Raw genomic sequence first — 26,241 nt, 5'->3', positions numbered from 1 at the left:
GGGATATGGTGGCATGGTGTAGTGTGTTGTGTTTGGTGACTCGTGCACTTCAGCACAACTGACTGATGGATGCACCCGGAGAGAGGGCTGGCCAAGGGTGTCATATGTGAAATGTGTAACAGGCCGTCGTTCTCTAGTAGACCTTCTTAGAACTGATTCATTAGTCGGCGGGGTCCCGTTAGGTGTATACTGTGCCCTTTCTGAAAGCGGCAGTCCAACTTCTCCTTCGTCAACTGTGAAAGGCACTTCAGTGACTCCTGATTCCCGTACTCTCTCATGTTCCTCCTCTCCCATGTCGTTGTCAAGTTCAGTGCTTTGGTGTCCACCATCCTGTTCCATTCCTTGTTCCCTCAATTCATCTGTTGCTTCTGTTGGCTGAGGTGCTCCACAGTTGACCACTCTGCTGAACTCAGCTGTTCCTCTTGGGGGTCCAACAGTATGGTTACAGGTATGTAGTGCATCCTCTTTGTTCCCACTTCTCAAATCATACCTCAACTCATAATACATGGAACTCTCATCCTCATCGGAGCTTGCGTCAGAGTGGGGTTGAAACTCGGTCTCTCCTTGAGCTGGTTTTGGTTTCTTTTTCTTGACAGCGGATGGCCCGTCCCCCTTATTTACAGCAGGCAAGTCCACAGGAAGCTCATTGACAAGATGCAATAGATTGCGATGCAGAACACGCACTTTCTTCCCCTTTGCCTCTGAGGTCACTCTGTACACTGGGCTGTCATTGATCTGTTCCTTCACCACATAGATGGTGTTCTCCCAGTAGGACCTTAACTTGCCAGGACCACCCCTCTCAGTCAGGTTCCGCACTAGTACTCTGTCTCCAGGTTGGAGTACCACTCCTTTCAAGTGCCGGTCATAGTGTTTCTTTCCACGATCACTTGACTTTTGGCTGTTTCCAGATGCAATCCTGTAAGCCTCAGTCATTCGTTCTTTCCATTTCTCAGCATAACCTCTTGCAGTTTGTGGCTCTCCATCAGTAACCAACTTGAACAGGAGGTCTACTGGCATTCGTGGATGTCGACCAAAAAGCAGAAAGAATGGCGAGTAACCCGTTGCTTCATGGCGAGTGCAATTGTACGCATGAACCATCTGTGGGAGATATTCTCTCCATCTTTCTTTTTTTTCTTCACTCAGGGTCCTCAGCATCTGCAAGATGGTACGATTAAAGCGTTCAGCTGGGTTGCCCTGAGGGTGGTACGGAGTTGTTCGAGAGTGCCCCACATTGCTCAACTGTTGTAGAGTCCGGAAAAGCTCGTTCTCGAACTCCCGCCCCTGATCATGGTGCAGCCTTAAAGGGTAGCCAAACCTGGGGATATAATCACTGAAAATCCTTTCAGCTGCAGTTTTGCCACTCTTGTTGCGGGTTGGATAGGCCTGGGCATACCTAGTAAAGTGGTCTACCACAACTAGGATATACTGATATCCGCCCCTGCTTGGCTCTAAGTGGAGGTAATCGACTGAAACCAATTCCATTGGTGAGCTTGTGGTAATGCTGGACATGGGAGCTCGGACATGTGTCACCGGTTTCTTCTGTTTGATGCACGGACACTGCCGGGTGACATAGGCTTCGATGTCTCGCCTCATGTATGGCCAGTAGAACCGTTGCCTCGCCAGGCTGAGAACTCTTTCTACCCCGACATGCCCCATGTCATCATGCAGATGTTTCAGGACCAGGGATTTGAAGCTAGCTGGTAAGACTAGTTGGCGCTTTTCTGCAGTCTTACGATACAGAACTCCGTCTTCTAAGCTCAGCTTTGTCCACTCATGCATCATTTTCCTTGCCGGACCTCTCACATTCCGTCTCATGTCATCTGTCAGCTTTTGATCTGAGTCTTTCATTTTCATGATCTCACCTATCGCAGGATCTGCTCTTTGAGCCCTTTGTAGTTCATCCAAATTGATGGGCGTGACCATTTCTTGGATTACTGGTTCAAGCTGGTCACCTTGCGCTAAAGCCAGAGCAGCGATCCATGCGACATCTCCATGCTTGCCTGCTCCACATCCCTCCCAAGTAGCGGCAACAGCTTCTTTGGAGAGCTCTTTTGTACATTCAGTGACGTATCTGTCAATGTCAAGGGGACTCCTCGACAGGGTGTCTGCGTCAACATTTACTTTGCCAGGTCTGTACCTTATATCAAACCTGAAATCTGATAGCTCTCCCACCCATCTGAACCCAACCGCATTCAACTTGGCGGTACTCATGACATAAGTTAAGGGATTGTTGTCTGTGTAGATGGTAAAATACGGGGCATAGAACAAGTAATCCCTGAACTTCTCACAGACAGCCCACTTGAGGGCGAGAAACTCAAGCTTGCCCGAGTGGAGTCTGTAATTCTTTTCAGCCGGTGTCAGTGTTCGGGAGCCGTATCCAATCACTCTTAGCTTCCCACTCTGATGTTGGTAGAGAACGGCCCCAAGTCCTTTATCAGATGCGTCTGTATGAAGGACGAAGGGAAGCTCAAAATCCGGGTAGGCAAGTACAGGGGGGTTTACCAACATATCAATCAACTTACACAGGGCACCCTGGTGCTTCTCTGCCCACTCAACTGGTGTTTTGGATGGTAACTGTGCGCCTTTCCCCTTCTGTCCTGTAACCTTCCCCAGAAGATGCTCCTCTTTGGTTTTCTTGGGTTGCAAAAGCTCATAAATGGGTTTTGCTATTCTCGAGAAATCCTGGATATATGAGCGATAGTAACTCAGGAACCCAGCAATCCTCCTCACATCTCCCACTGTGGCAGGTGTCTCCTTTTTCAGGGCGTACACTGCCTCGAGATCTTTTGGGTCAATGCGTACTCCTTCAGCTGACACTAAGCGCCCAACATACCTCACTTCTCTTTTAAATAGGTCACATTTTGTCGGCCGGAGTTTGACTCCGTAGTTCTGCAGGGCTCTCAAGACTTTCCTCAGCCCTTCCACATGTTCCTCAAAAGTCTTGGCGTAGCACAAGATGTCATCCAAGTATGGGATGCAGCACTCATCCCGAAGGGGAGCCAGCATTTCTTCCATACTGCGTTGGAATGCAGCAGGTGCGTTGGTAAGACCGAAGGGAATTCGCACCCATTCATAAAGGCCCCAGGGGGTGATGAATGCAGTCAGATGGCGGGATCCTTCTGCTATAAAGCCCTGGTGATAGGCTTTTCCCTGGTCCAAAATGGAGAACCAGTTGTACCCTCCCAAGGTGTCAATGAGGTCCTGGATTCTTGGTAATGGGTGGCGATCAGGTACTGTGCGCTGGTTCAGGAGACGGTAGTCGATACAGAGCCTTAGGGAGCCATCCTTTTTCCGCACGCAAACTATTGGCGCAGAGTAAGGGGATCTAGACTTTACAATCCATCCTCTTGCTAAGAGGTCCTCAATATACTCTTTAACCTCCTTATAGAGGGGTTTTGGAATTGAGGTGTACGATTTCTGAATTGGGGTTGTGTCTTTGAGTGTTATTGTCATTTCCAAGCTGGGAATGCACCCCATGTCATTCTCATCACGTGCAAAAGCCCCTGACTCTTCCCTTAACATTTTCTTGGCAACAGTCTGTTGGTCTTCAGTCAGGTGACTAACATCAACAGGTGGATCCCATTCCTGTGTTGCTTGATCTTCACCGCACTGCTGGGGTATTTGAGATACATCAGGGTCGACATCTTGAGTCACTTTGGGCTCACCGAGGTTTGGTAAGTCAGTTTGTACGACTCCTGCTATTGGTTCAATAGTTCCAAGGGCTGCTCTGCCGGTGAGGGTCACATCATGCTTAGTGTGGTTGCCAATAGGTACTTTGACATATGGGACTCTGGCATCACAAACTGTGAGGAGGCTGTTGCCAACATCAAGCTGTTGCAGTTGTGGGTTGCTCTCAGTTGGTTCAAAGAGCACGAGGGGGTTGGACATGTCAACTGTAGAGGAGACTTTACACTTAACATACTTAACTTGACCAGCCGGGATTACTACATCATACAGGCCCACTTTTAGGACACTCTGGCTGACCACGTTATCACTGGTAAGCTTGGTCTGGATGAAGTTGACCAGTGCCGTCGCTGTGTCATCCTGGAGGTTCATCGCGCTGCGCAGGAGGCTCACAATGGTGGGTATGAGGTTTGTACTAGCATTTGGCCCCAGTATCAGCTGTTCAATTACATTGAAACCAATCAGGGGGCAGTCCATGGGCACACTGCTTACTAAAAAGGGGACTTGTACAGTCAAGTTTGGGTCACTATTCTCTGGGAGACTCACCATCACGCCCACCCAGCCGTCGTAGGGTAATGGCTGGCCATTAACACCAAGCACACTAAGAGCCTTATCTCCAATAAGTTCTGTCAGTGGCCGGAGTTTGTGGTCAGAGAGGTAGGTTTTTGCCCACTGGCGATCAATGAGACTCACTTGTGCACCTGTGTCTAATAAACAGTCCACTGCAAAGCTATGAATGTAACACTTGATTTTACATTTTTTCCCAACAAGCTGTGCCACTCTCTCACTTTCCCCTGTGTCTGCATTTTTCGTTGGAAGGGTCGCCCAACTACTTCTGACATGAGCAAACTCTTCTGAGCACATACCTCGTGATTTTGGGTCTGGCTGTCCACTGGTTCTGGGCGTGTGTGTATCAGCAGGAGGCCAACTAGAGCTTCTGGGTTGGCTTCGTTTGAGACATCCCACTGCCCTGTGACCTGTCTCCCCACAGATAAAACAATGAGTGCATGAAGTAGCCCCACTTTCAATACACTTGGGACAGCCATACTGTTTTGCAGTTTGTCTGGGCTTCTGCTTTGGGTGTGCACACTGACAAGTGGGTTCACGAGCCTGACTGGCTGTGAGAGACTCAACCACTTTGGTCAGGGTTTCCACCTTCGCAGCCAGCTCTTCTATGACTTTATTCTTACTCTTAGATTTACAGTCAGTCATTTCAGTGTCTTTGGCAGGTTCAAGTTGAGCAGTATGAGCATGTGTTACCTTTTGTCGAGTGGAATATCCCAGTCTTCGCTGTCGCTCACTCTCTTCGCTTGACACTTTGTTCACTTGCCTTATCAAGGCTTCATCTGACACACTGTAGTCTGATAGTAGTGGCTTGAGTTCATTACGAATGTCACTATATTTTGGTAGAAGACCTTGATGAATGGTGCGTAGAAATACATTTTGGATCGTACGTGTCTCATACGCAACGTCCATGTTATCCTGCCTGGATGCAAACATGACTTTCTGCTTCAGTCCAATCATCCTGTAGAGGAACTGTTGTGGAGTTTCATGGTCATGTTGCTTAGTGCTCAACAATTCCTGAAATAACTCACTCCCACTCTTCTCACTCAGGTGTGAACGTAGTAAGCTTTTGAGTTCAATGAGGGTCAAGTCATCTTTACTGATCAACATGTCCTTAAACTGTCCAGGCTTGATAATACGGAGCACACCTTGAATGATCTCTCCCTCTGTGTGCTTCACCTTGAGCCCCTCCTCAATCTGCTTACACAGTCCATGGTAGCTAATGTCAGATGCAATGTCCCCAACCTGACCACCATGTACTTTAAACTCTCTGCGTTGCAAAAATGGCAGGTCTCTTAGGGAAACCATGTGATCAGGCTTAGATTGTCGCATGTCTGTGGTGGAGCGGCTGTTTGTCACGCTCTCAGCTCGAGGCTGGAGTGACTGTGTAATAGTGGGGGTGGGTGTGTCTTGTGTTGCAGATGTCACTTGTAAATCTGCTAACTTTTTACCAAGTGCCTCGTAGTTAGCCTTTAGCATTTCATACTCTGTTATTTGTGGATTAACAGACTCAAGAGGCAATATAGCTGAGGTAAGTACATCACTCTGTTCCGGGTGCTTAAGTGTTGTGAGAGTAACAACATTTTCCTCTGAGACTACAGGGTGAGATACTTCAGCGGCATGACTATCAATGAGATGAATAATAGCATCTTTCAACAGCAGTAGGTGTGAAAACCCCTGATCCTCTAAGTCAAGCAATGTCTTACAGCGTAGATAAGCACAAACATAATCAAAACAACTTTCCTCATCACCACGTCTTACACTTGCGGGGTCCACATCAGGTACTGGTGTGATGTTTGTAGCAATCTGGAAGAGTTCCTCTGCTGTCAGTGCATAAAGACTCTTTCTGATCTGCCAAGCCAGTTCTTTTCTTTCACTGTCCTCCATTCTGTGTCTTTTGGCTAGCACTCCTCACAGTGCAGTCAGCTCAAACACGCAGCCCGTCACCTCTCCAGCAGGGGTTCCCCTCCTCGACACAGGTCCCGCTGCTGCCTCAGTTGCACGTCTGCTGTTCCAACACGCCTGCCCTGTGATGGCTGTCTCTGGTTCGTTGATTAAAGGATCAGCAGTCACCCACGTAGCATGCTGATCCCCGTACGGGCCACCAAAATTATGTTACAGGCCTTCGATGGGGTCTGTTTTTAAACTGTTTTTTTAACAGAAAAGCAGAGACAGGAGACATCAGTTGCGTTCGGTCTGCAGGCTCTTCCTCGTCTGATTTATTAACAGAGTTTAACAACGTCCTTTTCTTTTCATTTAGACACACACATTTCGCTTTTAACAACACAAACATTCAATTAGGTCCATTGCTCAAACCCTTTTGGTTACCTTGCACTCTCACAAGAATAAACTTACAAAATAATCATTGTATATGAACATCCTTATTTACAATAAATCTGTAACCAATTTTACTGCATTTCAGCATCAAAACATTTCTGTGCAGCACCACTAACACTGCAATTAACCCGCTTATGTCACCTTTATACTTTTCTTATACTTTAACAGATTCAAACAATATATTACATTTGTAACCAATAAACAAAAATATTATTCCATTGCTCACAAACAGTTCACAATCATCCACAAACAGTATACATCAGACTATTTACATTTGACACATAAGAACTGGGTAGGTCCTAATCAACTGTAACTTCCAATAATGTCAGGATAAAAGAAGTGTCTAAGAGCTCCATTTGTCACAAAATAAAACAGGTAATAAGACCAGCTGCCTATTTAGACTACGAGTGAAATGGCGGCTTCCATTAAAAATGGCGGTATAGTTAGCTTTCTCTCAGTCAGTGAAAACACACTCTCTCACAACATTCGTGGTCTTTAAACAAAGACAGAAAAAGGTTTCTTGCCTTTATATGTACATTGCAGTGAGCAAACTTGAACCACTAACCTGTTTTTTTAACAGAAAAGCAGAGACAGGAGACATCAGTTGCGTTCGGTCTGCAGGCTCTTCCTCGTCTGAGGCAGAGACGCGTTGCAACGGCCTATCGCACTCACCACTATCTCCCCCTTGTGGCAATGCCACGCAATTACATTGTCCATAACGCTAAATGAAAAGTGCAATACCACCATAAAATCAGGTCTTTTACATCAAAAACAATTCACAACAAAATTACAATTGTGACCATACACTTGTGGGCGTCACACTGAGTTGTGCAGAAATAATATTAAACCATAATAGTACTGTTTTACTGCCAGAAATAAAAATACAAAGATGCGTTTTGTTCAGACAATCCGGGTCCAAAGGATTCAGCACAACTTGTTCCCATATATGGAAACCCATCATGTATCAGGCGAGCAGCCATAAAACAGAGCCTGCAACAGTAGTTTTAAGATTCATAGTGAAAATTAGACACAGTGACTGTGTCCATAAACAACAAGGAAATGTATAATAACAGATGAAACATTTAAATCCCCAAATGGCTTCTGTGTTTTTATATACTATAAAACTAGTTATTTTAATTTAATTTCCTGAAACTCAAATTTACAACACATATTCAGTACAGTTAGACAATATTTTAAATACATTAACATTTGTTTGTACAGAAACAAAGTTGATTTTCAAGTTGTTTTTATTTGGTGAGCCCAAGAAACACCATGTACCTGCAAATATTTCAAACATAATCAGACGACATTTGTTTTAGTTTAGAAATGTTGGAAGTGATGGCGGCTGCTTCCAGGTTCAGAAAGTGCTAGGGGGTAAGGGCAAGAAGGAAGGACAAACACACGTTGTGGAAGAAAGCCTGAGATTAATAATTACTAATCTTAAAAGTAGAGATAGAACATCTGATTCTGCCTGTCCTGTTCAGACTCAGCAGGAATAATCAGTGTGAAGCTTTTACTCAGCTGATCCTCTTTGAATCATGGATCAGCTGAAATGTTTAAAATGTTGTTCACACGTGTTGAACTGACTGAAGCTTCCAGTCACGGTGAATCAGTGTGTGTCAGTGAATGCATCGTGTGTGCTTCATGGCTCCATCTAGTGGCCTGATAGCAGAGCAGCTGATGGCAGCTTCCTCTGCCTCACACTGCTGCCTGACTGCATTCAGCTGACACTGAGATGAAGCAGGAAAGAAGCAGCTGATGTTTGGACAGCACACATGATGGAAAGCAGGGTTTCAGTTGATGTGCACATGAATGATTTGTGTTTCCTCTGCAGGTAGAAAGTGTGTGTGAGCTGAGCAGCATGGATCAGTGTGAGGACAGAGAGGAGGGAGCCCCTCCCTCTAAAAGCACTCTGTGTGGGGAACATGAGAGCCAGACCAAAGCTCAGAGGTGAGATGACCATCTCTAAGGCTACGTTCACACTGCAGGCGAAAGCGCATCAAATCCGATTTTTTTTTTACCCTATGCGACCCATCTATCCGATCATGGTGTGACAGTGTGAACGGCACAAATCCGATATTTTCAAATCCGATCTGGGTCACTTTCGTATGTGGTGCTGAATCCGATACATATCCGATGTTTTAGAAAGCGACTGCTGTTTGATGGTCATGTCGCATTAAATCCGTCTTTTACGTCACTGACACAAGACAGACGCTAATTATCAGCGCCCAAGAAGACATCACGAACGCTTCCTGACCATCCCGTGAAACTGTTGGGAAGACAACGTTGGAGAAACGTGAACATTTTATTTGTACTGTATAATCTGCAGATTCTGACAGAAATCTGCAGCTATCCTTTGAAGCACCGCTCCTCTAAAACGGCAACAAGGACAGTGTTGGGGAGTAACGGAATACATGTACCGCCGTTACGTATTTAAAATACAAAATATGAGTAACTGTATTCCGTTACAGTTACCGTTTAAAAAGGTGGTATTCAGAATACAGTTACTTTGTTGAAATAAATGGATTACACTGCGGTACTTTCCTGTTTCATTTTGTCGCGGGTCAGGACTGTTTGGGTTTTGTTTGACAGCTACGTTCTTTCGTTCCAGGCGGCAGCGTTACGGTTGCCATGGTTACAGGGCGACGCTCTCTCTCTCTCTCTGCGACTGTGTGTTTCCTGGGTGAGAGAGCGCATTTTCGTTGTTGTTGTTGTTGTGCTAAGCTAACAGGCAGAATGCTACAAGCATAGCTCTAAAGAATGTAGCATCATGGGCAGTGTAGTCCGTGCTGCAGGGAGAATGGACTGCCATACACGTTATGGGTCTGTGAGCGCGAGGAGGGAGAAAAAGGGGAGTGGAAAGGTACGAGTTGTCATCGAGGAAAAACGGGAGCTGGAAGCATGTAAATATAATAATAACCACTTCAGCCAAGAAGAGAGCCTGACGAGCCCAGTTGTAAGTAAGCTATTAAGACTCGACTGTACACAGTGTTCGTGTTTTCCTCCGAAAACAATAAGTTCCATTGGAGCAGCCTTTCAACGCCTCTATCTGTCTCTCGCAAGAAAAGTTGACCCACACAACAAAGTAAAGCTATTTTTCGGCTACGAGCCGACAGGGACCCCGCCGTATTAGTCAGAGGTCCCTTTACTACAGTTTGGAGTCGCGGACCTTCAGTAATAGTAATAAATCACACAGCAATAGTACATTCACGTTGTTGTAAAAAGCATGATAATATATTAAGTAATCCAAAGTATTCAGAATACGTTACTGTCATTGAGTAACGTAACGGAATACGTTACAGAATACATTTTGGGGCATGTATTCTGTATTCTGTAATGGAATACATTTTAAAAGTAACCTTCCCAACACTGAATAAGGATCATTATTTTGTTATTTACATTATTATGTAAATAACAAAATAACTTAAAGCAAAAATTGGGAAACGTAAAGTCCGAAGTCTTTATATTAACGGCCATCAGTCAAACAACACTGTTTGCTCTGGGTCTAAACAGAGCACGCTGTGTGTGACGTCTTCTTTTGTGCATGCTTTGAGCGTTCACACTAGAGCGCGTTTGCTGTCGCATTTTATTTGTAGTGTGAACGAGCAGAAAAATAAATCGGATTTGATCAAAAAATCAGAATTGAGCATTAAAACCTGCAGAGTGAACGTAGCCTAACTGTCCATGACTCTTCTCCGTGTCACAGCTCACATCACTGCTCCATCATTATTCACAGGAACCAGCCTGGACCTCCACCCAGCTCTGTGTCCTTACAGAGTGGCCAGTCTAAAGATGGTATCATTTTCTTTAAATCAGGCGTGTGTCGTCCTGCAGAGAGGTAATGTGTGTCTAAATGTTGTTATGACTCAGTGTTTGTGAATAAATCCTCCATCATGTTTAGCTCTGTTTCACGGACATTTCTATGTTTATATGTGAAGTGGTGTGTTGGAGTTGTTGTGCCTCTACTCAGGACCAGTACAATTTCAGTTCGAATAGAGACCCTAGACATCTAACTAGGTTCAGAAGGAGGTTTTGTTTTGGAGACTCACAAAAGGAGTTGGCTTGGAAGTGAACAACTGGGACCTTTATTGCCTCAGCCCTAGGGCTGGGCGATATATCGAGTTTTTTAAAAATATCGATATATTTTTATACGAGATATAAGATGTGGCAATATCCTTTATATCGATCTAGTCTATGTTACGTTATAATTATAGTTGTGGAGCCACAAGTTTGCCTCTTTCGTCCACTTTTGTCTTTAAGTAAAAGTAAGTAAAGTAAAACAACACACCAAATTCTCATAGCTCCCAATTGGTTAGTGTTACAAGGTCTCCAGTATGAATGTGGAGCAAGTGTGTTCAATTTGGCGTTACTGCGCTCACACTCTCTCATACTGGTCACTGGAAGTTCAACATCGAACCTCACTGCAAGGAACTCTCTGTAGATCTGAAAAAAAGAATTTGCTTTTTTTTAAACGGACGACATGGAGCTCTCAGTTCTCACTCCTGCTTTATTTCTCTTCTCACATCAACTGAACACATCACGCCACAAAACACAGCAACACACTTCCTCAACACTGGGTGTGAGTGGAGCCCTCGAGTGGTCCGCCACACGCTCAACATAAAAATGGAGTATGTTATAAGAACATTGCCAACACCTTAAAACTGAGGACATGAATTAATGGAACTTTAATTGAACATAACAGAAATGATGCTCCCTGACTTTTCCCAACATTGGAACTGAATCATGCTTAGACTAAGATTAAACATACTTAGACAGCTGCTACTCTCCGTCATCTGGGCCAGTCTCACTATTTCTGCTCCTTTTCTCTGCATTTACCCCATTCCAAACGTCTACTTGGTTAAGTACTACTGTCATCAAAACTTGATCCAAGACTGCTCTTACACAGCTTCAAAATGGTGTGAGTTTATTTTAATGCTGCAGCAGAGAGATTACTAGGGGAACACAACCAAATGGTCTCTAAAAAACGTCTTTTATATATGTTTTGACCAAAGTCAAATAAAATTTCTCAATACAATTTTACTCTATACCTTCAGTTCATCTCATCCTTGATCCCCTTCCCCCTTCAGGAGAATTACAACCACCCATCACCTCTCTTTGATTCAGCGCCTAGATGTCTCTACCTCATACAATAATCCCACTGTGAAAGTGTGTTAAACATGAGGCCCACTTTTGATAACATTGCATACAACTACATGCATATAACTAAGTAAGAAAGTGATTTTACTATTACTAGAGTGATATTGTTAAAATATTGATCAATAAATAGAATGTAGAAGTTCCACCACAACTCCCTGAATTTTATTTGATTAAGGGGACGTTGGGGACTGCACACAGTACAGTATTGTTTTATAAGTGCTGTGCAGATTTTTCTTGTTATCTTCGACTGCTGAGGGTCTATATACTGTCTCCAAAAGATGTAATAGTTTTATTGCAAATTCTGTGAGAGTACTGAATCTCTAGCTGTTCATATTTTTTAATTGCCTTTTTTTGTTTACAGTATTTTTACAAAAACAAAAATCACTGTTCAGCTTTTGCTATCAGGATTCGGATTTATACAGTGAATGGAGCTACATGCTGTCAACATTCAGATAGCAAGAGAATATTAAGATTAAAAAAACTAACATGATGTCTTTTTTTCAGGCATCGTACCATCAGAACTCCATGCATTATCAAGTGTTTTGTTTTTTTAAATGAAGAGCAGGTTTTATTTTAAGTTGTGATGTTTTGTTGTGTTATTCTGACTCTTCATGGTTCCTCCACAGAGTGGACCAGCAGAGCTCAGAAGTTCCCAGTGGTCAGTCTGCCCAGAAGCGTCAAAAACAACTGGACTCCCTATTTAGGGTCTGTACATGTACAACTACTTTTACATCTATTCTGTTCACAGTTATCTCTGTGCTGGGTTCTGATTCAGACAGTAGAGCGATATATGATATGATAATCCAAATAGAAGATAATCAGAGGATGCAGAAGAATAGCAGTAGTGTTAGCTGTGGGGAATGATAACTAACATTATGTAGCTGGAAATATGATGACCAAGTAATACTTTGCATTTTTCAAAACTTATGGCGATATAAAGAGAAACACCTAAGCTCTTCAGCTAAAAAAATGTATGGTCATACAATGTACTGTATGGATCTAGAGCCAGCTGCTGAGGAATATTTAAAATTATAGTACTTAAAGGGGAATAAAGGTATTACACTGCACAGTGCAGTAAAACTGAGCTCAGTGAGAATCTGTCTGCAGAGAAAAGCATCAATATGTTCCACTGTCTGAATGAACTGAATGATCGTTCACTAATGGAGGAGATCCAACAGTCCCTGAGATCAGGAAGTCTCTCCACAGATAAACTGTCTCGTGCTCAGTGGTCAGCTCTGGTCTTCATCTTACTGTCATCAGAAGAAGTGTTAATTTTCAGGTGGCTAAAGGATGCTGTTTACAGTAGCAAAATGGGCTCTTGTATTCACTTCACCAGACCTGGTTAGTGTTCCAAAAAATTTAAGAACAATAGATAGGGATAGATAAGTGGAAAATATTTTAGAAAAATGGGGATTTTACCTTTTCCCACATTGGACATTGTTGTTCTAATTCCTGTTCTTCTTTTCTCTCTTGTGAGAGAAACGTTTTTGGGGCATTCATAAGTATTCTATTCTAGATACTGGAGGCCAAAATCATCACTTTCGTGAAAAACGGGCTAAAGAAGATCCAGACAGATCTGAGTCCAGATGACCTACAATGCTTAAAGAGTCGATGTGAGGATGAGGATGTATTACAAGGTAAGGATGAAGAGGAGAGTATAAATAGCAGAGACGCATTTCTGACGATTACAGCGGAATTACTGAGGAGAATGAAGCAGGAGGAGTTGGCGGACCGTCTTCAGACAAGTAAGAATATTTCTCTAAATATTTAACCTGCTCGATCAATGAAACATTTACTAACGTCTAAAAAATGACAAGAAAATCATTCAAAATGTGCACTTGATTAATGTATGATTAATTTGTTTTTTCTATTCGTTCTTTGAGGAACCTCCACTGGGAACTGGTGTCAGAATGAATTTAAATCCACCCTGAAGAAGAAGTTCCAGTGTGTGTTTGAGGGGATCGCTAAAGCAGGAAACCCAACCCTTCTGAATCAGATCTACACAGAGCTCTACATCACAGAGGGAGGGACTGCAGAGGTCAATGATGAACATGAGGTCAGACAGATTGAAACAGCATCCAGGAAACCAGACAGACTAGAAACAACAATCAGACAAGAGGACATCTTTAAAGCCTCACCTGGAAGAGACGAACCAATCAGAACAGTGCTGACAAAGGGAGTGGCTGGCATTGGGAAAACAGTCTTAACACAGAAATACACCCTGGACTGGGCTGAAGACAAAGCCAACCAGGACATCCAGTTCATATTTCCATTCACTTTCAGAGAGCTGAATGTGCTGAAAGAGGAAAAGTTCAGCTTGGTGGGACTTGTTCATCACTTCTTTACTGAAACCAAAGAAGCAGGAATCTGCAGCTTTGAAGACTTCCAGGTTGTGTTCATCTTTGATGGTCTGGATGAGTGTCGACTTCCTCTGGACTTCCACAAAACTACAATCATAACTGACCCTAGAAAGTCCACCTCAGTGGATGTGCTGCTGATAAACATCATCAGGGGGAAACTGCTTCCCTCTGCTCGCCTCTGGATAACCACACGACCTGCAGCAGCCAATCAGATCCCTCCTGACTGTGTTGGCATGGTGACAGAGGTCAGAGGGTTCACTGACCCACAGAAGGAGGAGTACTTCAGGAAGAGATTCAGAGAAAAGAAGCAGGCCAGCAGGATCATCTCCCACATCAAGACATCACGAAGCCTCCACATCATGTGCCACATCCCAGTCTTCTGCTGGATCACTGCTACAGTTCTGGAGGATGTGCTGGAAACCAGAGAGGGAGGACAGCTGCCCAAGACCCTGACTGAGATGTACATCCACTTCCTGGTGGTTCAGGCCAAGGTGAAGAAGGTCAAGTATGATGGAGGAGCTGAGACAGATCCACACTGGAGTCCAGAGAGCAAGAAGATGATTGAGTCTCTGGGAAAACTGGCTTTTGATCAGCTGCAGAAAGGAAACCTGATCTTCTATGAATCAGACCTGACAGAGTGTGGCATCGATATCAGAGCAGCCTCAGTGTACTCAGGAGTGTTCACACAGATCTTTAAAGAGGAGAGAGGACTGTACCAGGACAAGGTGTTCTGCTTCATCCATCTGAGTGTTCAGGAGTTTCTGGCTGCTCTTCATGTGCATCTGACCTTCATCAACTCTGGAATTAATCTGCTGGAAGAACAACAAACCTCCCAGAAGTCTGAAACAAGAGAATCTGCAGAGAAACACTTCTATCAGAGTGCTGTGAACAAGGCCTTACAGAGTCCAAGTGGACACCTGGACTTGTTCCTCCGCTTCCTCCTGGGTCTTTCACTGCAGACCAATCAGACTCTCTTACGAGGTCTGCTGACACAGACAGGAAGTAGTTCACAGACCAATCAGGAAACAGTCGAGTACATCAAGGAGAAGCTCAGTGAGAATCTGTCTGCAGAGAAAAGCATCAATCTGTTCCACTGTCTGAATGAACTGAATGATCGTTCTCTAGTGGAGGAGATCCAACAGTCCCTGAGATCAGGAAGTCTCTCCACAGATAAACTGTCTCCTGCTCAGTGGTCAGCTCTGGTCTTCATCTTACTGTCATCAGAAGAAGATCTGGATGTGTTTGACCTGAAGAAATACTCTGCTTCAGAGGAGGCTCTTCTGAGGCTGCTGCCAGTGGTCAAAGCCTCCAACAAAGCTCTGTATGTAAACATCTACTCTTTATTTTATTTTAAAATATTGATTCAATGTATAGTTTGCAGAAGCAAGAAGTGTTAGCATTTCTGAAACATTTGTGCATGTCACCCTCAAAATGATACTCATTGACCCATCTGTAGTGCACCCACCGCTTTTCTTTAACTCCTCCAAACTGAATACACATAAAAAGAAAATAATAAATATTCATGAATAAATTCTCTCCATCAGTTCACATTTAGTTGATAACACTTATAATTAACATTTTTTGTTTTTGTTATAATCAACCTTACTCAGTATGTATCATATAGCCAAGCTGATTCTGAAAAAATTAAATTCTTCACTTAATATATATCGCATTATCCCCATTGTTTAATCCTCTAAAGCAGGGGTCTCAAACTTGCGGCCCATGCGCCACTTGCAGCCCCTGTCCCCTCTACTTGTGGCCCGCGTATTGACGTGAAAAAATATATTTTTCAAAAAAGACGAGTCGAAAAGTACCTGTTGCTACCGACCAGAAATGGGAGATGGAAGCACATACAGTGGCTTGCAAAAGTATTCAGCCCCTTGAACTTTCCCACATTTTGTCACATTACCACCACAAACATGAATCAGTTTTATTGGAATTCCAGGTGAAAGACCAACACAAAGTGGTGCACATGTGAGAAGTGGAACGAAAATCATACATGATTCCAAACATTTGTTACAAATAAATAACTGCAAAGTGGGGTGTGTGTAATTATTCAGCCCCCTTTGGTCTGAGTGCAGTCAGTTGCACATAGACTGATGAGTGCTAATGACTAAATAGAGTGCACCTGTGTGTAATCTAATGTCAGTACAAATACAGCTGCTCTGTGACGGCCTCAGAGGTTGTCTAAGAGAATATTGGGAGCAACAACACCATGAAGTCCAAAGAACACACCAGACAGGTCAGGGATAAAGTTATTGAGAAATTTAAGGCAGGCTTAGGCTACAAAAAGATTTACCAAGCTTTGAACATCCCACGGAGCACTGTTCAAGCCATCATTCAGAAATGGAAGGAGTGTGGCACAACTGTAAACCTACCAAGACAAGGCCGTCCACCTAAACTCACAGGCCGAACAAGGAGAGCGCTGATCAGAAATGCAGCCAAGAGGCCCATGGTGACTCTGGACGAGCTGCAGAGATCTACAGCTCAGGTGGGGGAATCTGTCCATGGGACAACTATTAGTCGTGCACTGCACAAAGTTGGCCTTTATGGAAGAGTGGCAAGAAGAAACCCATTGTTAACAGAAAACCATAAGAAGTCCCGTTTGCAGTTTGCCACAAGCCATGCGGGGGACACAGCAAACATGTGGAAGAAGCTGCTCTGGTCAGATGAGACCAAAATGGAACCCTTTGGCCAAAATGCAAAACGCTATGTGTGGTGGAAAACTAACACTGCACATCACTCTGAACACACCATCCCCACTGTCAAATATGGTGGTGGCAGCATCATGCTCTGGGGGTGCTTCTCTTCAGCAGGGACAGGGAAGCTGGTCAGAGTTGATGGGAAGATGGATGGAGCCAAATACAGGGAAGTCTTGGAAGAAAACCTCTTGGAGTCTGCAAAAGACTTGAGACTGGGGCTGAGGTTCACCTTCCAGCAGGACAACGACCCTAAACATAAAGCCAGGGCAACAATGGGATGGTTTAAAACAAAACGCATCCATGTGTTAGAGCGGCCCAGTCAAAGTCCAGATCTAAATCCAATCCAGAATCTGTGGCAAGATCTGAAAACTGCTGTTCACTAACACTGTCCATCTAATCTGACTGAGCTGGAGCTGTTTCAAAGAAGAATGGGCAAAGATTTCAGTCTGTAGACGTGCAAAGCTGGTAGAGACAGACCCTAAAAGACTGGCAGCTGGAACTGCAGCAAAAGCTGGTTCTACAAAGTATTGACTCAGGGGGCTGAATAATTACGCACACCCCACTTTGCAGTTATTTATTTGTAAAAAATGTTTGGATTCATGTATGATTTTCGTTCCACTTCTCACGTGTGCACCACTTTGTGTTGGTCTTTCACGTGAAATTCCAATAAAATCGATTCATGTTTGTGACTGTAATGTGACAAAATGTGGGAAAGTTCACGGGGGGCCAAATACTTTTGCAAGCCACTGTAAGTATAATTATGACCACTGCTGCCAAAAAGAGTGCCTGATGAGCCCAGTTGTAAGTAAGTTGTTAAGACTTGACTGTACACTGTGTTTGCCGCCTCTGAAACAAAGTTCCATTGGAGCAGCCTTTCAACGCCTCTCTGTGTTTCTCACTAGCAAAGGTGACCCAGACAGTAAAGCTAGTTACCGGCTACGAGCTCAACACGGAGCCAGATGTATTAGCCAGAGGGTCCATTTACCACAGATTGGAGATATAAAATGTGTTACATTTGCAGTTTTGTCTTGCTAAACAATATTTGAGTTTTAAACAATCAAACAAAATAAAAAAAAAACTAGAAAACACGAGATTTTAGGAAATATTAGTGGGTGTTTCTTGTTTGTTTAGTACTACTTAAACACTGAAGTGGCCCTCCAATGAAATGACTGTGCCAGCAGTGGACAGTGGCTCAATTGAGTTTGAGAACCCTCCTCTAAAGCATGACCTCTTGCTGGCTTCCAACAGTTGTTATGCAGCTTTGTTTTGAACGTCAATAACTCCCGTAACTTGTGAACCATTTGGTCAATTGAAAGATTTCCTTTGTGTCCTGGCCAAGTTTTTTGGTGCAACATTATCAGCCAAGGCACTGTTTCCAGCATAATTCTGTCGTTAACAACAAGCACCTCTACCATCAATTTTACCACTATAGTAACAGGGGTCTGATCTTTCCGCTGTCTCATCCAGGTGTACATGAATCAGGAAGTTTATCATGATCTTGTCTCCATGTTCGTTAGTTATGTACTTGCTTTCTAATGCGTATAGTTTATACAGCAAACTGTAACTTCTGGAAGAAGCAAAAGGGACGTGTTTTATACAGACGATGAATGCGGGGCTGTGTAAGGGTTGAATGATAAATAAGGATTATTTTAATCTGTACATAGCATCAAAAATAAAAGGTGTTCTTTTTTTTCAGTCATCACTGATATAGAGATGTAAATGTGTTTTTACAACAGAAATTCAAAAGGTTTTTTTTTCCCCTCAGACTTAAATTTCAAGTTTTATAGTAGTAGTATTGCAATTTATAAAGTGTACATGGAAATATTTGTTTTTATTGTAGTTGGTTGAAAATAAGAGTAATGTCACTTGAGCTCAAATATAATTGATTTTCAGGCTAAATGGCTGCAAACTTTCAGAGAGAAGCTGCGACACGCTGTCCAAAGTTCTTAGCTCCTCATCTTCCAGTCTGGGTGAATTGGACCTGAGTAACAATGACCTGCAAGACTCCGGAGTAAAGTTTCTGTCTTATGGATTGAAGAGTCCAAACTGTACACTGAAGACTCTCAGGTCAGGTTTTACATTTTATCATTCAAGCAAAGGTTTTTCTCATTTAGTGCTATATAAATAAAATGAATTAATGTGTATTTTAAAATCTGGATTACATTACTTTACTAATAAAAATATATGGAATTTTAAATTGACCTTGTATTTACATTTAGGTGTATCCTTAGTCTTTAATTTAGTGTTTTATTCATTTAATATTTTTTCCATATGCTTTCTGGGTTTGTTTGTTTGTTTGTTTTTGTTTTGTTTTTTTGTTTTTTTATCTCTGATGAGCAAGAATCTGTTTATATAACATGTTATCTCATCCACATGTCAAGTGAGAGATTTAGGATATTATTTTTTTTTTTTATCACATATCAATTTCCTTTCATTGTTACTGTTTGACAAATATGAAAACTATGCTGTAGTTAAGGGGTTTCACAAATTATTATCTAAATGGTTAAAATTTCAAATTAGTTTTGCAACTCGCCATCGACAGTGGAGGAAAGCCACAGTTCTCAGTCAGGCTCATGTTTCTTCTTCTACAGCTTTCTGATCTTCTTCGTATTTGGAAATGACCAGCCAATGCTCCTGTTACCATGGCAGCCAACTCTTGCACCCCAGTTAGACCTGTAGAGTTAAATAAGAGGTGTAGAGTGCATACCATCTTCTAACACCTGATTTATGGCCTTGACTACATTCCCCAGAGATGCTTCACTGCTCATGCCAAACACCAATATGTGATGCTAATAATATCATTAGCCTTAAAGATTAAAATAAATCCCAACACTAATCAAGGATAGAAGTCAAAATCTTGATGATTTACATTTTATTTTTTGACAAACACATTTTACCATATGTCCTCTTTGATGCAACTCTCCCCATTAATACAGGACCCGCGTTTGTAGTACACTGGTGCCAAGCTTTGCATGGTTGTGGCTGGGTTCTTCTTTTAATTGACCAATAGTGCTAAAATTAAAAATATTCAGTCTCCGAGTGTTTGAGCATTTTGTACCTTAAGGTTGGGCTACTAGCTTTTCTTAGTTTTTCCAAAAGTACATTTTGATTAGTAAACAAATGTGTTATTTGTTATGAAATGATACATCATAAATAAAGCTTAACTAAATCAAATGAATGAATGGCACTATAATGAATGACACTTATGTTTGGGAGAAAGAAAGAAAAACAAATAAAACAATCTTTTCCTGCAGTGTTTACAGATTTATTCTTGTGTTTTGTGTGTCTTCAGTCTGTCAGGCTGTCTGATCACAGAGGAAGGCTGTATTTCTCTGGCCTCAGCTCTGAGCTCCAACCTCTCCCATCTGAGAGAGCTGGACCTGAGCTACAATCATCCAGGAGACTCAGGAATTAAGCTGCTGTCGGATGGACTGAAGAATCCAGGCTGGAGACTGGACACTCTCAGGTATGGAGAGAATTGCTGTGTCTCAATTCAGGTGCTGCATACAAAGCATTAAAACATGTTAAAAACACAACAGCCTTAATAAACGCAGAGTAGTTTGAACCCAGAATCAGGGTTCATACACTGAGGCTCAGACCCTGGAGGTATTGGACTACTTATGTAAACAATGTATAATGTACAGTGGGATGCAAAAGTTTGGGCCTTGTTAATAGTCATTATTTTCCTGTATAAATCGTTGGCTGTTACAATAAAAAATGTCAGTTAAATATATCATATAGGAGACACACAGTGATATTTAAGAAGTGAAATGAAGTTCATTGGATTTACAGAAAGTGTGCAATAATTGTTTAAACAAAATCAGGCAGGTGCATAAATTTGGGCACCACAAAAAAAGAAATGAAATCAATATTTAGTAGATCTGCCTTTTGCAGAAATTACAGCCTCTAAACGCTTCCTGTAGGTTCCAATGAGATTGTGGTTGTAGGTATTTTGGACCATTCCTCTTTACAAAACATCTCTAGTTCATTCAGGTTTGATAGCTTCCGAGCATGGACACCTCTCTTTAATTCACACCACAGATATTCAGTAATATTCAGGTCTGGGGACTGAGATGGCCGTTCCAGAACGTACTTGTTCCTCTGCATGAAAGCCTTAGTGCAGGGGTGTCAAACTCAAATACACAGTGGGCCAAAATTCAAAACTGGATCAAAGTCGTGGGCTAACGTTAATATTTATTGAAATATATTTATTCCTCCAGATATAAGAATGAATCTTTTCTTATGGACTCAAACATGTTTTGCTGAAAAACTGAATATGGAACAAGCAAAGCTTAATACTAAACAATATATGCCTTAGTGGATTTTGAGCAGTTTTTTGAGTCGTTGTCTTGTTGAAAGATCCAGCCCCGGCGCAGCTTCAGCTTTGTCACTGATTCCTGGACATTGGTCTCCAGAATTTGCAGATACTGAGTGGAATACATGTGTCCCTCAACTGTGACAAGATTCCCAGTCCCTGCACTGGCCACACAGCCCACAGCATGATGGAACCACCACCATATTTTACTGTAGTTAGCAGGTGTTTTTTCTTGCAATGCTGTGTTCTTTTTCCTCCATGACATAGTGCCCCTTGTTATGCCCAAATAACTCAATTGTAGTTTCATCACTCCACGGCACCTTATTCCAGAATGAAGCTGGCTTGTCCAAATCTGCTTTAGCAAACCTCAAGCGGCTCAGTTTGTGCTGTGGGCGGAGAAAAGGCTTCCTCTGCATCACTCTTATGGCGTTATTTTTGTGCCAGTATTCTGAGCGCACTTAAAACAAAATTTGTACATGCAAGTGTTGTATTTTGACTATAAATTTATTTTGAGTGAAGAAAAGCTAAATTTGAGGGAACAAAATTCATTGCTGCGTGCAAAAAACTGTATTTCAGTGTTTGCTATTATACACACACACACACACACACACACACACACACACACACACACACACACACACGACAGCAGCCCCTCTCGCTCAGTTTTTGCATTTGCGCTCTCTCACAATGTGTTGCACTTTCAACATTTTCGCCTGTGCACGTTCAACTCTTTCTGTACACCATTATATTTGTGCCACAAAACCAGCCAATCACAGACTTGGATGCAAACAAATCTGATTGGCTGCATTCCTCCGCCACTGCCTCTTTTGAGTTTTGGACGGTGTGTGTGTGTGTGTGTGTGTGTGTGTTCCTGTCTAGCTATCTTTGTGAGGACCGAAATCTGCATTCTACCACACTTGTGAGAACCAGCAGTCACTTGTGAGGACACACAACCCGGTCCTCACATTTTTGAAGGCATTTAAAGGCATTTTTGACGCTCAAAATGTGGTTTTAGTGTCAGGGTTACAATTAGGTTATGGTTAGGTTTAGGGTAAGGGTTAGGGTTAGGCATTCATTTTTAATGGTTAGGGTAAGGGGCCAGGGAAAGCATTATGTCAATGAGGGTCCTCACTAAGATAGCTGAACGGGTGTGTGTGTGTGTGTGTATGGATAATAGCAAACACTGAAATACAGTTTTTTGCATGCAGCAATGAATTTTGTTCCCTCAAATTTAGCTTTTCTTCACTCAAAATAAATTTCTCCTCAAAATGCAACACTTGCACCTGCAATTTTTTCTTTTTTACGTGCGCTCAGAATAGTGGCACAAAAATAACGTCAGACACTCTCGCATATAGCATGTCCTTGTGTAGAGTGCACCGAATGGTTGAACGATGCATAGTGACGGAGAAAAAAAGTTCACTCAGACTGAGCTCCTAGTGGGAGAACAGTTTGATAACAGAAAAAACACCTCAGCACAAAAGCACATGACTATCAATACACCATAGAAACACAAGACAAGCAACAGGGGCGGGTAAAGGGTAAGAGAGAGCCGGTGTAGACAGCGCATCCGGTACTGCAGCATGTCTGCGCTGGTCCAGTTGACCGCCATCTTCCCCGGGAGGGCACAAGCATCGAAGGCATTTGGAAAGGGAGGGGGGATCAGTGTGTGCATATCAGTGCATGTGTATGTGTGTATGTGTCCATAGTTCAGCTGAGACAGTGTCCTTCGCCCCGCCAGGCTAAGTAAACAGTCTTCCAGCCAACCCAGGTGGCCTTACATAGAATGGGAAGGAACAGACTAAACACAGTCGCTATCAGGGTGTTTTTGGTGTTTTGTTTTCGGCTCCAGCCTTGAGGCCGCAGCTGGCGCCAAAGGGGTATCCGCATGAAGTGATGGTGGTTTTTACTTTAGTGCGAACAACTCATATGAATTTCAAAGCTGTTCTAACAGTCCAACACTGGTCTCTCAATCTCCCGTTGGAGAGCCGTGAGCTTCCTATGATGTTATCCAAACTTACGCTCCGTGATGTTGTCATTCTTTTTGCTCAAAGAGCAGGTTCTGAGAACTCACGACCGCAGTGCACTTCCCCAAGATGTCATCCAATTTACGCTCAAAGGTGTTATTCGAGCTAGCCCCAGTTTTTCACTCGGAGGTCTTGTTCTGAGGCGCTTGCAAAGAAAAGCGTCTGGACTTCTTTAAGTTACTTGAAGACGTTTCACCTCTCATCCGAGAAGCTTCTTCAGTTCTAAGGTCAAATGGTGGAGAGTCCCAGATATAAGCCTAGTGGGAGTGACAGAGGGACAAAAGGACCCCCTGATGATCCTCTAATCGCCTGAGCCAAGGTGTGAAAATGGGTGTGGGTCCCAATCAGCCAGAGTTTCGGGTGTGTTCATTGTGAAACCTGGCCCCACCTTATCATGCGAATTCCTGAGATCAGATGGCCCAGGATGTGAGTGGGCGTTAAGGCGTCTGGGAAGGGATCTCAAAACTGGATTATAGATGGCAGAGAGTTGGTGTCGTAAACCCCCGCTCTGTTCAAAGATGGTCGCTCACAGTGGACATAGATGGCTTCTTTCACTCCTCTTTCAAACCATCTGTCCTCTCTGTCCAAAATGTGAACATTGGCATCCTCAAAGAGTGACCTTTATCCTTAAGATGCAGATGGACTGCTGAGTCTTGTCCTGTGGAGGTGGCTCTTCTGTGTTGTGCCATGCGCTTGTGAAGTGGCTGTTTGGTCTCTCCAATGTAGAGGTCTGGGCATTCCTCGCTGCACTGTACAGCATACACCACATTGTTAAGTCTGTGTTTTGGCGTTTTATCTTTAACCAGTTTTTGTCTGAGTGTGTTGCTGGGTCTGAAGTGCACCGGGATGTCATGCTTGGAGAAAACTCTCCTGAGTTTCTCTGATACACCGGCTACATAGGGGATGACAATGTTGTTGCGTCTGTCCTTCTTATCCTCCCTCGCTGGTGTCTGGTCTTCTTTTCTGTGCCTCTTTGCTGACTTTAAGAACGCCCATTTAGGATAGCCACACGTTTTGAGTGCTTCCTTTACATGTGTGTGTTCCTTCTTTTTTCCTTCCGGCTTAGAGGGAACATGTTCTGCCCGGTGGTGTAGGGTCCTAATTACTCCAAGTTTGTGTTCCAGAGGGTGATGGGAGTCAAAGCGGAGGTACTGGTCCGTATGTGTGGGCTTCCGGTAAACTTCGATGTTGAGGTTGCCGTTCTCTTCAATGTGCACAGCGCAGTCCAGGAAAGGCAAACAGTTGTCCTTTGTGTCTTCCCTGGTGAACTTGATGTTTTTATCCACAGCGTTAATGTGCGCAGTGAAGGATTCCACTTCTTGTGTCTTGATTTTGACCCAGGTGCCGTCCACATATCTGTACCAGTGGCTGGGTACTCTTCCTTTGAAAGAGCCAAGAGCCTTCCTTTCCACTTCCTCCATGTAAAGGTTGGCTACAATAGGTGCCACGGGGGAGCCCATGGCACAGCCATGTTTTTGTCTGTAAAAGCCATTTTCACACCTTGGCTCAGGCGATTAGAGGATCATCAGGGGGTCCTTTTGTCCCTCTGTGGGGGGTCACTCCCACTAGGCTTATATCTGGGACTCTCCACCATTTGACCTTAGAACTGAAGAAGCTTCTCGGATGAGAGGTGAAACGTCTTCAAGTAACTTAAAGAAGTCCAGACGCTTTTCTTTGCAAGCTCCTTTGACTATGATGACCTGGATGACTGAGAACCTTCACAGACATCTTGTTCTGAGTATTCACAGCAGCCGTAGCCTCTCCAAGATCTTATCCGTGCTGCACTCAATGAGCCCATTTTGAGAAACTCACGCCTCTCCCATCATTCCAATCCCAGCGGGCAGCCTTGTGGGGGTTTGAACAGCCGGTTCCATTTTCTTAATTCTTCGATAAGTCAGGGCCAAGCCAGCTCCGATCAGCCAGAACCCTGTTATCATGGTTCCGAATAGGTAGATATCTTCAGCACTCAGGCTCACCTAAGCCCAAACTTCTCGTTGAGAAAGGGGTGTCAATTGCATTCAGAGACCAGTTGATCAAATCCATAATTCCTCTTTTAGGTTTTAGAGAACAGACTGTGAGAGAGTGTTCCAGGGAAAGTAATACACACGAGACAAGACAAGGACATAAGAAGCTAAGCAGGGAACATAAGGAAGAGGAGGAGGAGAAAAGTGCGACCGCCTTCGCTGAGAGCAAAAAAATAAATAAAATGAAGGCCTGTGGTACATAGCCGTAGTCCTTCACGGTGGCTGTAGTTAAACCTTTACAATATGTTCCTAACTGTGGAAACAGACGGCTTAAATCTCTGAGACAGATTTCTGTATCCTTCCCCTAAACCATGATGGTGAACAGTCTTTGTCTTCAGGTCATTTGAGAGTTGTTTTGAGACCTCCATGTTGCTACTGTTCAGAGAAAACTAAAAGAGGAGGGAAACTTACACTTGACCTCCTTAAATACTCTTTCTCATTATTGTATTCACCTGTGTATGTAGGTCAGGGGTCACTGAGCTTACCGAGACAATTTGAGTTCCAATAATTAGTTCTACAGGTTTTGGAATCAATAAAATGACAAATGACATCATTGACCCCAAACAAATTGGTAAAAACAAACAAACAAACAAAACCACTCTTGTTAGTAACTGTATTCTGAATACCACCTTTTTAAATGGTAACTGTAACGGAATACAGTTACTCATATTCTGTATTGTAAATACGTAACTGCGGTACATGTATTCCGTTACTCCCCAACACTGTGTATCATCAGCAGTTTGATCCACATATGGATTGAAGTGTATTTGTGAAAATGTTGGACTGTTCCTTTATCAGTGTCTAACAGTATATGTATGAGAGCCATGTAATGTCCATGTGTGCCTGCTGAAAGAGACTGTGCTGCTCTGACCCCCCTCCTCCTTTCAGGGTGGAGCCTGCTGGAGTCCAATGGTTAACAACAGGAGGTCTGAGGAAATGTAAGTGTGTTTTTATTGTGATTCATGAAAACAAAGCAGCACACATTCAACCATCTTCAAACTGTCACATCACTCATTCACATCTCTGATGTCAGGAGTCATCATCAAAGTGTCAAATCAATGAACAGATGATGGA

The 26,241-nt window shown here is 43.2% G+C and overlaps 1 protein-coding gene across 1 annotated transcript in view; it reads left to right on the top strand.

Annotated features, from left to right (window-relative positions):
- LOC146578034 (protein NLRC3-like) overlaps positions 1 to 26,241 on the top strand; it is a 33,017-nt gene that overhangs the window by 4,410 nt on the left and 2,366 nt on the right. Inside the window, exons 2-9 of the mRNA XM_085256248.1 lie at positions 8,420 to 8,535; positions 10,322 to 10,423; positions 12,369 to 12,447; positions 13,259 to 13,487; positions 13,626 to 15,423; positions 18,698 to 18,871; positions 20,097 to 20,270; positions 26,056 to 26,105. Coding sequence (XP_085112374.1) covers positions 8,447 to 8,535; positions 10,322 to 10,423; positions 12,369 to 12,447; positions 13,259 to 13,487; positions 13,626 to 15,423; positions 18,698 to 18,871; positions 20,097 to 20,270; positions 26,056 to 26,105 — 2,695 coding nt within the window. The 5' untranslated portion in view covers positions 8,420 to 8,446. The remainder of the gene's footprint in view (positions 1 to 8,419; positions 8,536 to 10,321; positions 10,424 to 12,368; positions 12,448 to 13,258; positions 13,488 to 13,625; positions 15,424 to 18,697; positions 18,872 to 20,096; positions 20,271 to 26,055; positions 26,106 to 26,241) is intronic.

This window comes from Mchenga conophoros, linkage group LG3, assembly GCF_057382185.1.
Source record: "Mchenga conophoros isolate Kocher_MC1m ecotype Shallow Benthic linkage group LG3, M_conophoros_male_GT1.1, whole genome shotgun sequence".
Lineage (NCBI taxonomy): Eukaryota > Metazoa > Chordata > Actinopteri > Cichliformes > Cichlidae > Mchenga > Mchenga conophoros.
The sequence above is the reverse complement of the archived record's forward strand: the minus strand, read 5'-3'. Positions and strand labels throughout refer to the sequence as shown.